The sequence below is a fragment of the Artemia franciscana genome, chromosome 5, assembly GCF_032884065.1.
Source record: "Artemia franciscana chromosome 5, ASM3288406v1, whole genome shotgun sequence".
Lineage (NCBI taxonomy): Eukaryota > Metazoa > Arthropoda > Branchiopoda > Anostraca > Artemiidae > Artemia > Artemia franciscana.
The window spans coordinates 7,402,715-7,421,389 of NC_088867.1; the positions used below are offsets into that span (position 1 = coordinate 7,402,715).

General features: G+C 34.5%; 1 protein-coding gene across 1 annotated transcript in view; it reads left to right on the forward strand.

Moving 5' to 3' along the window:
- The first annotated feature begins 11,081 nt into the window (after positions 1–11,081).
- Positions 11,082–18,675, forward strand: part of LOC136026824 (tRNA-uridine aminocarboxypropyltransferase 2-like) — an 8,970-nt gene continuing 1,376 nt past the window's right edge. The window contains exon 1 of the mRNA XM_065703527.1: positions 11,082–11,141. Coding sequence (XP_065559599.1) covers positions 11,082–11,141 — 60 coding nt within the window. The remainder of the gene's footprint in view (positions 11,142–18,675) is intronic.

The following is an 18,675-nucleotide window of genomic DNA, read 5'->3' on the forward strand; positions in this document are numbered from 1 at the left end:
GTTAGATCTTTCCACCATGATTTCCATTTGTCAAAGGTTCGTTTGGTCGACAAGTTCAATTGCCTTTTGTTTGAAAAGTTCCAGAATTCGGATACTTTTTATCCTCGTTTTTGTCTGGGTCCTGCCACTAAGAACTTGTCGTCTAAAACTCTTAGTAGTCAACAAGAGGCAGTTTTGTCGAAGGGTTTTAGATTATGTTTTCCAACCCCAATTTCTTATTCAAAAATAATTTCTAAGGTAGAGTCAGGAATTATGGCTTCTATTGAAAAGTCGAAGCTCCTCAAGAACTTAGAGCTGAATTCGTAAGGAAACTTAAGACTTTTATTATGAAAAAAATTTATAATGATATAATAAAAAATTACATTAAAATACTTTCTGATTTGAAAAAGGATAAGACCCTTACTATCACTAGGGCATATAAAGGCAATACTTTTGTAATTATGGACACCGATGATTATGATCGTAAAATGAATACAATCATTTCGGATAACTCTTTTTACAAGAAATTGGATTTCGATCCTACGGATAAATATGTAAAATTGACTAGAAAGGAATTGGAGTCCCTGAAAAATAATTTAAACATTACCCCACAATTTTATAATAAATTTTATCCAAGACGTTGTTCCGCACCAAAGATCTATGGTCTACCCAAAATTCATAAGACCAGAGTCCCCCTCCGTCCCATTGTATCAACTTTTTTATCACCAGTGGCAAAATTAGGAAAGTGGTTGTCGGTGGCATTGCATCCACTCTTAGGAACATAAAAATCATATATACAAAATTCCACTGATCTTACTAATGAGCTAAAAAATTTCACACTGGAGGAGAATTTAATTCTCTGTAGTTTTGATGTACTGTCCATGTATTTAAATTGTAACGTAAAAAAGTGCGAGGATATATTAAGGATTAAATTACAAAAGCACTTTGATTTGATACAAGATGTGACCATGGCGAGTTTGGAGATTGAAGTCATTATGAAATTGGTTATTTTTGCAAATGAACATTCTCTTTACTTTGGTTTTAGAGATGAATTTTATAAACAGGCGTTTGGTTTGGCTTTGGGGGCATCTCTCTCCCCTTTGTCGGCAAATCTCTTCATGGAATCTATTGAAACCTCCGCCATACACAGTTTTAGGCTCTCTCCTTGTTTCTGGGGTAGATTCATGGATGATGTGGTCTGCATTTGGAAACACGGTTTAGAGTCTTTAGACGTTTTCCATAAACATTTAAATAGTTTTGACAAAACGTAAAATTTACAGTGGAGTCTGAAGAAAGTGATAAACTACCTTTTCTGGATATCTTATTGATCAAAAGTGAGTTCCATTTACTTTTTTCAATTTATAGAAAGCCTACCCACAATGATAGGTATTTGAACTTTCACTCTTGCCACCCTATCTCAGTGAAACGAGGGGTTGTGATTGCACTGGTGGATAGAGCTTTCAGAATTTGTTCCCGGGAGTTTTTAGATTCTGAATTGTTATATTTGAGGGATGTTTTATTTCGTAATAGTTACCCGATTAAATTCATTGATAAAATAATAAAAAATAGACGCATTAAACACAACAATAGGGTTATTGGGGTTTCACAGTGCACAGAATTGGACTTACCGAAACGTTTCATTTCTTTACCTTATATACCTACTTTGGGGGAGATTCTTAAAAGAAATTTGGGTAAACATAACATTGATACTTGTTTCCAATCAGTGAGACCATTCGGTAGTTTTCTTAGTTCTGGGAAGGATTTAACCCGGGGGGATTTAGTTAGTGGGGTATATAAAATTCCTTGTTCCTGTGGAAAGTTTTATATTGGTAGAACTCACCAACAATTTACTGAAAGATTTATTGGGCATCGCTACTCAATAGAAAAAACCCTACAACTAAGAAAGCCTCCCGAAACTTTTGTTTCGGCTCTAGCTGAACACACATTCTTTTATCCTGAACATTTTATACAATTTGATGAGGCTACAGCTATTTCTAATGATAGAGATTTTTCTCAGTGGGTGAGGGAGGCTATAGAAATTAAAAAACAAAGTTTAAAAAGTTTCAACTTTCATAAATTTCATAAATTCAGTTGCTCTTTGATTCTCAATGAAGTAACTCGCATAGTTGCTTTTCCCCACGTGGATAAGTAGCGATAATTGTATCTATTATAGTTGGTTGTGGTTTTTATTTGTTTTTAGATTAGTTTTCTTTTATTTTTCTATCTTGTGCTGAAGTTGCATTGTTTTATAAAGGCAAAATATCCGCGTTGTTTTAGTCTTTTAATTCTACTGGCCGTCGTCTCGTTTGAAGTTTTCTTTTTTAGAGTTTTATCTCTCTTGATTTTTTACTATTTAAAGTCTTCAATCTAGTCATTATACCCACCCAGGAAGTCACATTCCCACTAAATATATCTGTATGATATCTTCCTACACAAACCATAGATGACCTGCTTTCTCTTTCGCCCCAGACGGTTGGCCAAAAACGACAATCTTCGGCAATTTATCATCCTTCATCCTCAGAACATATCCTAGGCATCTCAGCGTTTCTCTCATAATAACCTCAGAATGCAGAACGTGCCCTAACCACCTCAACCTTTCTTTTATTAAAACCTTAGAATGTGGGATTGAACCACATATTTCGTAGAGCTTACTATTTGAAATACGGTCAGTCAGTCAGGCACCCACAGCCATCCTTCGTCAATTTCTTTCGAAAATATCTAACAATAATTTTCCACTTTTTGGAGTACATATACTTCAGGGCCTTATTTAAGCACTGTCATCATTGTAGCTTCTAGTATTCTAATCTTGGTTTACAGACTTGCCTTCCTGTTCTTTCAAACGTTTTTTAACTGTAAAAAAACACCCTTATTGGCTATTCTTCTTTTAATATCTTCACTTTACTTCCTAGGTAATTTGCTATTTACAGAGACCAAACTAGCACATGACTAAATCAATCGTCTTTACTAATAATACTAGGCTATACTAGGCTAATAATTGTCTAGGCCTAGTTTTTCGAGCTTGTCTCCCCATGGGCCTATGTCATTTATATATACATGTATGTGCGATTAATAAATAAATAATAAGAAATACTACCTAGGTAAGTGAAGATGTCCACCCGATCAATTTTATGGCTACCCAGCGTCACTTTCTCATATACATCAAAAACAAGAAGAACAACAGGAAATTGTATGATCTTTACTTCACCTTTTCCTCTTCATTAATTCCTAGCCTTATTAATTTTTCAATATATTCTAGCACCCTAAACTTGCAAAACCTCTTAAATTTCATTCACTTATCTCTCACTGTCATCTAGGATGTTTGAATCGTCAGTATAATCTAAGTCTAGGAGAGTTTTTCCTCTCCACATGATTCCATGATCTCCTGTTGCCTTGCCTTTGCTCTTGAAGACAAAGACAATCAAAAGGAAAAATATAAAAGAACATAGAACAAGGTCCTTTTTAAATCCTAATTCAATAAGATCCAGCAGCCAACCTCACTTCCTACCTTAAGTGCAGCAGTTTCATTCTTTTACATAGCACTAACCACATTAATGTACACGTCTAGTAAAACAAACACAGATAAGACCTTCGCTACAACTCTTCTATCAACAGGATTGAACAGATCCTCATAATCTATAAAACTGATTAACTTATGAGTTCAAATTTTGTCGACATATCATCTACCTTTCTTAAGACCAAACTGCTCTTTTTTTGTATTCCATATTTTTCAGTCTTAAAAATATTATATTTCTAAGCAGTTTGCTACGTAAGGAGACCAGGCTGATACTTTATTAAATTAAGCATACAAAATTAATTTTGCTAATTAAAATACCCATCAAATATATTGCATCACCAACATAGCTATTTTTATAAAATGACAAATTCCTTTTAATGTTTCACCATCAGAAAGACTTTCAAAAACCGGAAAAATAGTCTGCAAACTGAAAAAGGAATGTTGACAAAAGTTGTCAAATATTATTTTAAGGGGTGAATGACAAACTTGCTACTGTGATGGTCTGAGGCTTACGGCAATGCAAGCTGTCCAGTATAGTTATAAATTGTGAGTCACTCGCTTTCTGTGTAATAGTCTGGCAGTTTCATTGTGAATCTGTCTTTATCTCCCTGTAAACCCTCTCAGTAGGTTTTGATTTCCCTGAGGTTTTTAAATATTAAATTATTACTCGTCATACCCTTCCACTGAAATAAGGGAAACCTGTTTGTGTTTTGACACTAAATGGTGAGCCGAAAAGCAAAATCTATAGCAATCTGTCATTGGTCAGCCATAAGATAACAGGCCTTTCAATATCCTCAAAAAGGGTTTTCATTATGGTCTTATAAGGCTGGGTTGAAGTGTTGTTTTTGTAAGGCGTGCTGGTTGACATACGATCAGTCAGTTTGATATTCTTGACAATCCTAAGTCAATATTTCTGGAAAAATATTAGCAGATCCTCTTTTTTTTTATTATATACATTTAAGGACTTTAATTTACGACTCTCGTCTCTCTAACTGTCAAAAATCTAATCAGGGTTGGCAGACTTTAATCAATCAATCATTTTATTAATACTAAAACACTATTACAAATGTAAAAAGTTGTTTGGCCCAAGAAGCTTTGCTTGTTATAGGCCATATAACACAATAATAGAGCAGTCTAAGAACCATAAATAATACCCTTAAATCCAACAATACATATGAAATGAGAATGAGGAAGAATAAACACTAAGATACAGTAAAAAAAAAAGCGATAAAAAGTCCTGGGCTTTGGCTATTGTACTTTAATCCTCTTCACTGTACCAAATATCTTTACTAATGATAGGATTATTATCTATGTAAACAAAGCTGTCCCTTGAAAGATCATTTCATTACCCAACATCACAACAGTCCCATTACATCACCTTTCATCTTAACTTATTTATGGCCTTCCCCACTTAGTCTTCTGAATATAAATTTTCAAACTTATCAACTAACAAAAACATCTAAATTTCATCTTTTGCTACGACTTTAATCTAATATACTGAAATCTTCAGCGTAATATGAATCCAAGAGGGTTCAATTTCCCCATTTGATTTGTTGCCCAACTGCTGCCATTGCTGTTTTCCTCAAGACTATGGCCATTGAATTTATGTATATAATTTGTGATAGAATGCAACCCAGCTTATCTATTTTTTTAATGAAAGCAGCTACTAACCCCATTTCCTCGCTTACCCGCAGCAATATTGTTGTCATGCATAGCACTGACCACTTTAGTGTGTTTGCCAGGTATACCATACAAGGAAAAGATCTTCACTAAAGTTCTTCTATTAGCTGAGTGCAATGCTTATTCATAATTCATAAAACTAAGAATAAAAGGTATTTGATGTCTCAGGCACTTCTCTGTTATTGATAAGAGTGAAAAATTGGTTGAAACATCCTCTTGTATTCCAAGCACTACATTAAAATTATATGAGGGGGGATTGTGAAGGTGGAGAGGGGGTGTATTTTAAGCGGAAAAAAATTTCCACGGGGGAATTTTCCATAGAAGGAAAGAGTTTTTCACGGAGGGGGAGCCAGATTTCCCGGCATTATCTAATAACTATCAGATATCAAATAAAAAGTAAAACTGTATTTTTTTCAGCTGAAACTAAAGTGCACCATCAAAACCTAAAACGAACAGAAACTACTACTTATATAAAATATGTTGCCCCCTCCTCTAGAACTTCCTCTTCGGGCTAATCAATCAATCAATCAATCAATCAATTTATTAATACTAAAAGAAAAACTATTACAAAGTAAAGCGGTTACTGGGCCCAAGAAGCTTTGCTTGTAATGGCTAAAGTTTTAACTTTTGTCCTAATTTTATAAGAACGATTATTAAAACACAAGGGCAGTTTAATTAGAATAATAAGTTTCTTTTTAAAATTCTATAAGAAACTTAAATGTAAATAGCGAGGTCTTTAGGATAAGGCAATCCCTTTAATATACTTAATAATTTCTATAATACAAATATGTATATTAAATCGGAGTAATTATCATAATATGCATATTAAACTGACAATACACAGTTATTTGTTTTTTTTAAGTAAAGTGTAAATTATATTCTGGTCTTGAGAGGACATGGGAGTTATCAACTTCACTCATTTTAATTTTTTCTCGTTTTAAGTTTGACTAGGCTATCTATTGTAATTTCAGTTCGTCATGGGTTCCATTTATTAATTAATGGGGATTTGGGGTAGTTTTACACTTGGAAGCTAAAAAAAAACTCGTAGAATTTGACATCGCTGTCGTCAGTAAAAACATAAACAATGAAAATTTGCTGGTTTCCAAAGCCTAATATCGTTTCGTAAAGAAAGCTAAACCATCTCAATCTTTTTGGTGCGTTCTGTTTTATATTAATGTTGAAAATTTTTTGCCTGAATTTTTTCTTCTTCTTTTATTTCTAAATTTGGTGCCCGCTACAGACAAAAGAGCGAAAATTCACAGGGAATCTCTTTAGACAAAAATGATATAAGTTCTTAAGATGTGTATAATGCGAAAATTCCACTTTTTTCCTTGTCACTCCTCAACGAAATAAAAAAAACTCAAATAGAGTTCTCAAATTTCGAAAATATTGTTTTCCACGGGGGGGGGGAGAGTGATTTCTTAGGGAATATTGTCTCTGGGATATTTTAAAGGGGTTGTTTTCCTTGGGGTGCGATAGGGGGGATTTTTCGGGGGTTAAACACCAGCCATGCTTTAATACCCTAGGAATGGCAAACTGTGTTAAGTCAAAACCTTTAGATAATAATGAAGGGGATTAGGAAAATAATCTGCAGACATTCTAGGCATCTAGATTGTCAAAAGGACAAATCTCTGAGATATTAAGAATGGCAGGGTATTAAGGTTAAAATATCATGGAGTTTTGAGGAGGATAAGAAACTAAATTGAATTTCATAATTTATTTCCTGGCAGTCAAAAGGACATATCTCGAATATCAAACTGTCCTTCGTAACAAACTTTAGTAAGGAGCAGCCTGGCTCAATAGTAACCGAAACTCTAAAAAATGGGATTTCGATACCAATAGCTACAGCGAAATAATTGCATTTTTACGCTGATTCTTAATATATAAGCTTCATCAAGTTACAAGCCTGAGAAAATTTGCCTTATTTTATAAAATAGAAGAAACCCCCTAAACTTTAAATAATCTTAACAAAAATCACATCATCAGATTCAGCGTATCAGAAAACCCTACTGTAGAAGTTTCAAGTTCCTATCTATTAAAACGTGGCTTCGTTTTTTTTTCCCAGAAGACAGATCACTGGTGCGTTTGTATTTGTTTTTTGTTTGTTTTTTTCCCAGGGGTCATCGTATCGACCAAGTGGTCATAAAATGTTGCAAGAGGGCTCATTCTAACGGAATTAAAACGTTCTGGTGCCCAGTTTAAGTCAAGGAAAATTGGAGGACACCTATGCCCCCTCCCACGCTCATTTTTCCCCAAAGTCATTGGATAAAACTTTTAGATAGCCATTTTGTTCCACATAGTTGAAAACCATAATAACTGTGTTTTTGGGGATGACGTACACCCCAACAGTCCCAGGGGGAGGGGCTGCAAGTTACAAACTATGACCAGTGTTTACATACAGTAATGGTTATTAGGAAGTGTACAGACGTTTTCAGGGGGATTTTTTGGTTAAAGGGGGGGGGGGGTGAGGATAGGGGGCTATGGGGAAGGATCTTTCCTCGGAGGAATGTGTCATGGGGGAAGAGAAATTCAATGAAAAGGGCTTAGGATTTTCTAGCATTACTATAAAAAAAAACAATGAAAAAATAAACATGAAAAATTTTTGTCAATTAAAAGTAACGAGTAGCATTAAAACTTAAAACGAACAGAGATTATTAAGCATATGAGGAGTTTTTCTTCTCCTAAATACCTCGCTCTTCATACTGGAGTATTTTTAGGAATTTCAACTATTTATTTTACGGCCTTTCTGATTCAGGAGTCATTCTTAAAGAATTGGGACAAAACTTCAGATTTAGTGTAAAGAGCGAGGTATTAACCAAGGGACAAAACCCCTCATACACATAATAAAAATATATGAATATAGAATTTTGTGACGTAAGTTAATTCTTAAGTTACGTATATTTTTTACTAATAAAAACGTTCGTTAAAAATTAAAAGTTCAAGTTGCTTTTTAAGTAGCCGAACAATTGGAAGGCAACTAAGCCTCCTTCCCCACCCCTTATTTCTCAAAATCGTCTGATCAAAACTAAGAGAAGGCCATTTAGTCAAAAAAAGAATTAATATGCAAATTTCGTTTTAATAATTTATGTGCGGAGAGCCAAAATCAAACATGCATTAATTCAAAAACGTTCAGAAATTAAACAAAAAAAAACTAGTTAATTTAACTGAAAGTAAGGATCGACATTAAAACTTAAAACGAACAGAAATTAATCCGTGTATGAAAGGAGCTGTTTTCTTCTCAACGCCCCGCTCTTTACGCTAAAGTTTTTTTTATCAAACAGTTCGTGGTAACGAACTGTATTAAGGAGCGACCCGGCTCAATAGGAACCAAAACTCTAAAAAATGGGATTTTGATATAAATAGCTACAGCAAAGGAATCGAATTTTTACGTTGATGCTAAATATATAAGTTTCATCAAATTTAGTTTTACCCATGAAAAGTTACAAGCCAGAGAATATTTGCCTTATTTTAGAAAATATGGGGAAACACCCCCTAAAAGTTAAATAATCTCAACGAAAATAACACCATCGGATTCAGTGTATCAGAGAACCCTACGGTAGAAGTTTCAAGATCCCATCTACAATAATATTGAATTTTGTATTTTTTCCCAGAAGACAGATCACGGGTACGTGTTTATTTGTTTTTTGTTGTTGTTGTTTTTTCTCTGGGATGACCGTATCGACCCAGTGGTCATAAAATGTCGTGAAAGGACTCATTCTAATGGAAACTAAAATTTTTAATGCCTTTTTTAAATGACCAAAAAAACTGGAGGGCACCTAGGCCCCCTCCCACGCTCATTTTTTCCCAAAGTCAACGGATCAAAATTTTGAGATAGCCATTTTGTTCAGCATAGGCGAAAAACCTAATAATTATGTCTTTCGGGATGACTTAATCTCCCACAGTCCCCGGGGGAGGGGCTGCATGTTACAAACTTTGACCATTGTTTACATATAGTAATGGTTATTGGGAAGTGTACAGATGTTTTCGGGAGGACTTTCTCGCGTTGAGGAGGGGGTAGGTGGGTCGTGGGGAGGAGGTTACGTTTGAGGATCTTTCCATGGAGGAATTTGTCACGAGGGAAGATAATTTCCATGAAGGGGCCGTAGGATTTTCTAGCATTATTTAAAAAAGCGATGAGAAAATAAATAAAAAAAGAGTTTTTCAGCTGGAAGTAAGGAGCAGCAATAAACCTAAAACGAGCCGAAATTATTACGTAAATAAGAGGGTTCGTGTCTTCCACAATACCTCGTTCTTTACGCTAAAGTATTTCTAGTAATTTCAACTATTTATTCAACAGCCTTTGTGATTCAGGGGTCATTCTTAAAGAATTGGGATAAAATTCAAGCTTTAGGGCAAAGAGCGAGGCTTTGAAGAGGAGGCAAATCCCCTCATATACGTAATAAAATATACAACTAAAGAAGTTCTAAACGTAAGTTTATTCGTAAGCTATATATATATACATATATTTATTACTGATAAAAACTTTCGTAAAAAAATAAAAAGTTCTAGTTGCCTTTTTAAGTAACGAAAAACTGATGGGCTCTAGGCCTCCTCTCTCACCCCTTTTTTTTATCAAAATCGCCCAATCAAGACTATGAGAAAGTCATTGAGGTAAAAAAAAATAATGCTCAAAATTCGTTTCAATTATTCACTTTGCGATGAGCCAAAATCAAAACATGCATTAATTCAAGAAAGGTTCAGAAATTGAATAAAAAAAAAACTATTTTTTTTAACTGCAAGTCCTTAGATCCTCGTGAGCCATTTGTGGCGCAAAGGGCTTCGACAAAGTCTCTCCATTCATCACGAAGCTGTGCGGCTGCAGTGATATCTTCCCATTGCGGAGTGAGGCAAATGTTTGCCTTTTTCAGGTCCCGATCATACTGCCTCCGCAGTGTGTGTTTTGGTCGGCCTTGTCTTCGTCTTCCTTCAGGCTGCCATTGATACACTCTTGAGGGCAGTCTGTCTTCGGGCATACGTAGAATATGACCCAAATATGTCCATCTTCGTTTCTTCAAAACTTCGGTCACTTTGGGCTGGTTTGTTTTCAGCCAGATTTTCCTATTGGTAATTTTCTGATGCCAACTGATTTTGAGGATCCTTCGAACGTTTTCGAATCCATGGATACGTTTTTGAAGTTGTTGGTTGAGTTTCCAACATTCATGGCGTAAATCAATATAGACAACACATTACTGTTGAACAGGCGCAATTTTAAACAAAGTGAGTATTTGTTGCTTCTCCAAATTGGTGTTAGTCTGTTGAAGGCGCCTGATGCTTGTCCAGTCCTTCTCTTGATTTTAAATGTTACATCGCCAGTATTTTCTATCCAGCTTCCTAAGTATTTAAATTCTTAGACCTGTTCAACAGAGTTATCGGAGCATTGAAGAGTTAGGGGGAAGCCAGATGTGGACATTCTTTTTGATTGGTCGACGTTGATCGACAATCCGAACTCTTGGGCTTTTTATGAGATTTCATCAAATAGCAGCTTTAATCGATCTTTGGCGTCTTCTAGTAGTACTATATCATCTACAAAGTTAAGATCTGCAAGTTGTTTGTTGTTGACGTTTAATCCATAGCCCATAGACTGTCTGAGTACATAGTCCATAACTATTGTAAATAAAAGTGGTGATAATACACATCCTTGCTTGACACCAGTCATGATTTTGAAGTATCTTGTAACTCCGTTTTCTGTTCGAACACAGCATTCTGTTTCTTTATACAGGGCGATAATCAGTTCTACTGTCTTGGGGGGGGGGGGGGGGTATTCCATAGTGTTTGAGGATTTTCCATAAGATTTCTCGGTCAACCGAGTCAAAGGCCTTTTCTAGATCAATGAAAAGAAGATATAGCTTTTTATTTCATTCCTTTGAGTCGTCAACCAGCATTCTCAGTGTGAAAATTAGGTCTGCAGATGATCTTCCAGGTCGGAAGCCGTGTTGTTCATAGCGAAGATGTTGGTCCAGTTTCTGCTGTAGGCGCTGTAGTATAATAATTGACAAAAGTTTACTAGGTATCAAGAAAACTTTCATGTAAGGTAAAAATTAAATGAAAAGAAACTCTAGGAAAGAGTGCATCTAGATTTTCAAACGGATAAATCTGCAATATACCAGGAATGACTTAAGATATCAGGTGTGAAAATGTCGGGTGATGTTTTGAGGAATTTGAAACTAAAGCCACAGGTACAGCACTCTTCGAGGTTGGTATAAGGGGACATTTTCAATATCTAAGTAATGTCTAGGGGCAAAAATTTGAATGTTTTTGGAAATGCTAAAGAGTTAAATGAAAAATAGAATACAGTTTGAACTGTATACATTTAATCTACACCCTTAAAGACTGTTTTCACATCTAACATGTTTTACTACTTTAGCTTTTACCTTACAGCTTCTAAAGGACAATTCTCAATCAAAAGCTTTGAACTCCCAGGAGTTAAATTCAAAACTAGGATTTAAGATAAAAATGAGAATTGAAAAATTGACTGTTGGAAGAATTTTATCCATTATCGGTTAAAAAGTAAGGTATCAATAATTTGAAAGTAAAAATAGAAACAATCATTCTGTTTTAGAGGATGAAGGGACCAATCAAAAGGGAAAAACCTGAAATAATCAGAATGAAACAATACGAGAGTTGGAGCACACCCTACAAGACTTTTCGAAGTTAAAAGTTATTTCTCCCCGTATTAGTTCCGATTACATAAATGTAAAGTAGTAATATCCGCCTCGAACTCACATAATTATAATAAAAATTATAACAAAGAGCGATAAAAATTTCAAATAACATGAAATAAATAAAGGGAAAGTATTTTTTTAAAATAATTACAATAAATTACCGAGACAAACTCAAAACGAGCAGAAATTAACATGGGTAGGGCTAACAAATTATGCCTCCTCAAGGCCAGAATATAATTTGCATTTTACTGAAAAAATTCCAATGAATGTGTATCATTAATTTAATGTACATATGCTGATTCTTGTTCCTAAAAGGGCTAATTATATTTCATATATTAAATTTATAAAAGTGAAATCATTGGAATTTTATTTTTAAATGCTCTCAAATAACTTTTAAATATGCTAAAAGTGCTACTTTATAAGTGGTTTTGATCAACTTTTAACTCTTAAAAAGGGCACTATAACTTCCAATGTGAAATCAAATGAACCAAAGCTGAAGTTTGTATAACTTCTCATTCCATAAGTACCGTTTCTGTCCCAAGAATATGACCCAAAACCCTATCCTCTGGGTTCTTTTTTTTTTAACACTAGAGGCCCTGTTATATGTTCTCTTGACTATTCTGGAACAAAATCACTTTCTCACTATTTCAATCCTATTCGTTTAGCGAAAAGAGGGGTACCCTTGGAGTAGGGGCTAGTTGCCATCTAAAACATTTGACTCTTGAAATAAAACTATAGATTCGAAATTTCAACCAAATGAGCCTCCTCTAAGGTTTATGCAGCTTTCTTTTTCATGAAACCTCAAATACCCCGTGGTATCAATTAGGACCCTCACCCCCAAGGCTCTGGGGTTTTGTTTAAACCACAAATGCCTTGTTACATGAAAATTGGACTATTTTACATAAAATGTACCTCAAAATTTCTATAAGATGCATTTCGGGAAAATAGGAGGGGGGGGGGATATCTGCCATTCGATGATTTTGAATCCTAGAATGAGTACTAGAACTTTCGATTACCAATTTAACTAGCCCCGTCCTGATTCTATACGCTCACCCTATCTATGAAACCTTATATGTTCCCTGGGCATAACTTACATCCATTGCCCTTAAGGTTTTATGGGGAGGAGATATCATCCTCAAATACATAATTTCCGGACTTTCAAACTACGTTGAACAATGTTTCTATATAAAAATTTTAATCGGATATATTTGGGAAAATGATGGGCGTGGGAGAATGGTTCATTTCCCTTCAATTGCTTTATAGGTAGTTAAGTAGTATGCGAGAATCATTAAAGACATTACCTGGTTTTCATCCCAGTTAGTTTGCAATGTATACTGATAGAATTTATTTTCTGACTATTGGTAGCTGTGTTCTAATTAAATATTAGTTGGTATTTTGATTAGGGTAGAATAGGTTTGTTTACGTTACGTAATTAATGTATGATATGCTTTACCACCAACCCCTCCAGTGTGCAAATATATAGCTCAAATTTGTTTCTAAACTATTGGCATTAACCAAACTTCACTTCTCGAGTGTTTCTCGTATAATACTTAAGTACCGCTTTAAGTATTAATCAAATAAAAAAAACATCTTTTTTTAATCAAACAGTTCGTGGTAACGAACTGTAGTAAGGAGCGACCCGGCTCAATAGTAAACGAAACTCTAAAAAATAGAATTTTGATGCTAAAAGATACACCAAAAGAATCAAATTTTTATGCTGAATTTGAATATATAAGTTTCATCAAATTTAGTCTTTGTCATCAAAAGTTACGAGCCTGAGAAAATTTGCCTTATTTTGGAAAATAGGGGAAAACACCCCCTAAAAGTCATAGAATCTTAACGAAAATCACACCATCGCATTCGGCGTATCAGAGAATCCTACAGTAAAAATGTCAAGCTCCTATCTACAAAAATGTGGAATTTCGTAAGTTTTGCCAGAAGACAAATCACGGGTGCGTGTTTATTTGTTTGTTTTTTTTTTTTCCCAGGAGTCATCGTATCGACCAAGTAGTCCTAGAATGTCGCAGGAGGGCTCATTCTAACGAAAATGAAAAGCTCTAGTACCCTTTTTAAGTGACCAAAAAAATTGGAGGGCACCTAGGCCCCCTCCCACGCTCATTTTTTTACCAAAGTGTACAGATCAAAATTTTGAGATATCCATTTTGTTCTGCATAGTCAAAAACCATAATAACTATGTCTTTAGGAATGACTTACTCCCCCACAATCCCTGGGGAAGAGGCTGTAAGTTACAAACTTTGACCAGTGTTTACATATAGTAATGGTTATTGGAAAGTGTACAAACGTTTTAAGGGGGATTTTTTGGTTTGGTGGGTGGAGTTGAGGGGAGGGGGCTATATGGGAGGATCTTTTCTTGGAAGAGTATGTCATGGGGGAAGAAAAATTCAATGAAAAGGGTGCAGGATTTTCTAGCAATACTATAAAATAACAATGAAAAAATAAACATGAAAACTTTTTTAATTGAAAGTAAGGAGTTGCATTGAAACTTAAAACGAACAGAGATTATTGCGCATATGAGGGGTTCTAAAAATACTTTAGCATAAAGAGCGAGGTATTTAGGAGGGGATAAATACCTCATTCTTTATGCTAAAGTTTTTTTAATAAATTCAACTATTTATTCTACGGCCTTTCTGATTCAGGGGTCATTCTTAAAGAATTGGGACAAAGCTTACGATTTAGTGTAGAGAGCAAGGTATTAACGAGGGTTCAAACCCCCTCGTATACATAATAAAAATATAAGAATATAAAAGTTTGTTACGTAAGTTAATTCTTAAGTTACGTATATTTTTTACTAATAAAAACGTTCGTTAAAAATTAAAAGTTCTAGTTGCCTTTTTAAGTAACCGAAAAATTGGAGGGCAACTAGGCCTCCTTCCCCACCCCTTATTTTATCCCTATTATCCCTACCTCAAAATCGTCTGATCAAAACTAAGAGAAAGCCATTTAGCCATAAAAAGAATTAGTATACAAACTTCATTTTAATAATTTATGTGCGGAGAGCCAAAATCAAACATGTATTAATTCTAAAACGTTCAGAAATCAAATAAAAAAAACTAGTTTTTTTAACTGAAAGTAAGGAGCGACATTAAAACTTAAAACGAACAGAAATTACTCCGTATATGAAAAGGGCTTTTCCTCCTCAACGCCCCACTCGTTACGCTAATGTTTGACTCTTTCTCTTAACTCTACTTTCTAAAACAGCAAAAACTTTAGCGTAAAAAGCGAATTAGAGAGCGAAGAGCGAGGTTGAGCCAGCCCGTGTTCCACGGGGAGACCCTACAACAGGTTGACTCTAGTTTGGCATTGTGGAGTCACATGAATGAGAGGTTGTAGCATAAGCGGGAGATGGTAACGACGGCAATGAAAAGGGGAGGGGAATCTGCCTTGGCTTTTTCTACTATTAGCCGTGACTTGACTTGCCAAAGCCACAACTATTCCATTTTTAATTCAAAAATTCCATATATAAAAGGAAAAAGCCCCCATCATATACGGAGTAATTTCTGTTCGTTTTAAGTTTTAATGTTGCTCATTACTTTCATTTAGAAAAAATTTGTTTTTTTTTGTTTAATTTCTGGACGTTTTTGAATTAAGGCATGTTTTTATCTTGGCTGTGTGCACATAAATAATTGAAACAAAATTTGCATATTAATTGTTTTTTGGCTAAATGGATTTCTCATAGTTTTAATCGGAAGATTCTGAGAAAAAAGAAGCGAGGGAGGAGGCCTAGTTGCCCTCTAATTTTTTGATTACTTAACAAGGCAACTAGAACTTTCAACTGTTTACGAACGTTTTCATTAGTAAAAAATATACGTAGCTTACGAATTAACTTACGTAACGTACTTCTATATTCGTATGTTTTTATTGCATATATGAGAGGGTTCACCCCTCGTCGATACCCCGCTCTTTACACTAAAGCTTAAATTCTTACACAAGCTTAAAACTTACACTAAGAGGCCTAGTAGCCTTTCAATTTTCGGTCACTTAAACATTTTTTTTACGAACGTTTTTGTTAGTAATAAACATACGTACCTTACGCATTAACTTACGGAACGAACCTCTATATTTGTGTATTTTGATTATGTATATGAGGGGGTTCGCCCCCTTGTCAATACTTTTCTCTTTACACTAAAGCATGAATCTCATCCCAAATCTTTAAGAATGACCTCTGAATCACAAAGGCCGTAGAATAAATAGTTGAAATTACTAAAAATACTTTAGCGTAAAGAGTGAGTTATTACGAGGAGGTAATCCCTTCATATTCCTAATATTTTGTTTTAGTTTTAAGTTTTAATGCTGCTCCTTACTTTCAGTAGAAAAAACTTTTCATTATTATTTTTTAATTTTTTTTTCAAATAATGTTAAAAAATCCTGCGCCCCCTTCAATGAAATTCTCTTCCCCCATGAGAAGTTCCTTCATGTAAATATTCTCCCACATACCCTTCCCTCAACCCCCCTCCTAAACCAAAAAATCCCCCTGGAACGTCTGTACACTTCCCAGTAACCATTACTATATGTAAACACAGGTCAAAGTTTGTAACTTGCGGCCCCTCCCACGGGGCCTGCGAGGGAATAAGTCGTCCCCAAGGACATAGTTACTAGGTTTTTCGACTATGGTGAATAAAATGGCTATCTCAGAATTTTGATTCGGTGACTTTGGGGAGAAAATGAGCATGGGAGTAACTCTCAGTTTTTTCTCAAAATTTTCTCAAATTGAATTTTATGATTCTCGTTAAGAACAGAAATCACAAGACTAATTACATACCTAATTACTGAGTTATTAATCAGTGACATTTACACCAGCTACAAGCAAACCAAAGCTCGCTAGCGTATAATACATGCTATGAACATAGCCTACAAAATTTTCAATCGAAGAATTTTGATTTCAAAAACTTTTGATGGGTAAGACTAATCTTGATGAAACTTATATACTTAAAATCAGCATTCAAATGAAATTCTTTTGAAGTAACTATTGGTATCAAAATACCATTTTTTAGAGTTCCGGTTACTATTGAGACGGGTCGCTCCTTACTACAGTTCGTTACCACGAACTTTTTGAAAAGAGCACCGGCCCTTTCAATTTCTAATTGAATGAGCTCTTTTTAAAGTTTGTAAGATAATTCCTTCAATATGAAGTGCCCTGGTCTAAAAAGAACAATAACACATTGTGCTAACATCGTTCTTTATATATATATATATATATATATATATATATATATATATATATATATATATATATATATATATATATATATATATATATATCTTTTCATAGTACCTTCAATAACGGAACAGTTACGCTCTGCCTAGGTTATTTTTTTTTAATTTCAAGTTTGCATCTCCCTTTGTCAGTGATCCTAAATAAAAATGGATCACTAACTTTGATTAAGCCAGCAATTTTTTTTTAATAATAATTACATAATTAATTATATTTTAATGATATTAATTAAATTATCACGGATTGAAAGTGAAGAAAGTGCAAAAACTGTATTTGCATAAGTCTCCTACATGTAACAGCTATTCAGGAACTACTATTTTAGGCACAGATATGCTAATAGATATTGATTCCAGAAGCGATACCCTCATGAATAATAAGTGAGTTTTTATTCACTCTGGCCAAAGAATGTCCATCCTCAAAATAATGACTGTTATTAATCTTACAGTGAAGTATGTCTACCTTTAGAATAATGAATTCAATACATCAGCCAAGGAAGAATATTAAATTTCAGAAGCGAAAATTCTTAATTGATACGTATAACCTCAACTGTAAAAACTTTTGCATTAATGGAAAGTTTTACATCAATCATGAAGGCCGTGATTTAGTGAACTTGAAAACATCGAGGTTTAAAATTGAAGTTAGGGTAGCCTTCTGTCTCTCAATTCTCTAGAGACCGTCAATTGTCAAAAACCCTTCATATGGCACTTATTCATTGGCGGAAATAGCAGGTTAATTATACCAGCTTGTCGATTTGGTCTCTAGGGCGATCTGAAACGATTTTTTCTGGCAAAAAAACTTGTAAAAATTTCAAGTAGTGGACTGTTCGAAACCAGGAAAATATATCGAAATACAGTTGCAATCATCTTATAGGTTATTGTCTTCTGCTCATGATAGTACCGATTTTGTTCTAAAAGCAATATCTTTCATATAGTAAACTTGTGTAAAAAAGTGTGTACACAAAGTTTGTGTACACAAGTAAACTTGTGTACATTTTCTAAGATTTCTAAGCAATTAGAGGAAATAGGGTAAAATCCTAGCAAACATTTTGTAAAATCCTAGCAAACATCTTCAAGAAGCTAAGGCCTGATATTGAAAGCAATGTCTTCCGCCAATGAATACTTGAGTACTTTGAAATTTAAATTTTCAATTTTAACATGGGATTTTCGAGTTCCACCAGTTCACTTAATCACACCCTTGAAAAAAAAAAATTATCAAACCTTTTAATATTGTAAAAGGGTCTCAAATAACAGGCTTCTGTTCTTTATGTTGTAACATTTTATTTATGTTGTAACATCATTTATGTTGTATTATGTTTTATCATTGTGTTGTAAATTTATGCTGTAATATCAAAACTGTATCGATCCTGAAGAGGGAAATGCTTCTTTTTTGCCTTTTTGCCGGTGATCTTATTTGAATTCTTAAAAATGCCAACAAAAAGGAGCGACGGAAAGTGATACTTCAAGTTCTTAGAATCGGGGTCGTATCTGTGTTTTGGGGGGAGGGAGAGGAAGTTATAAATAAAATTTGGGGAAAGGGGGGGGGGTGTCTACGAAAAAACTAAACAAACGCATCAAAAATCTGTTTATATTGATTTTTGTTACGGTTAA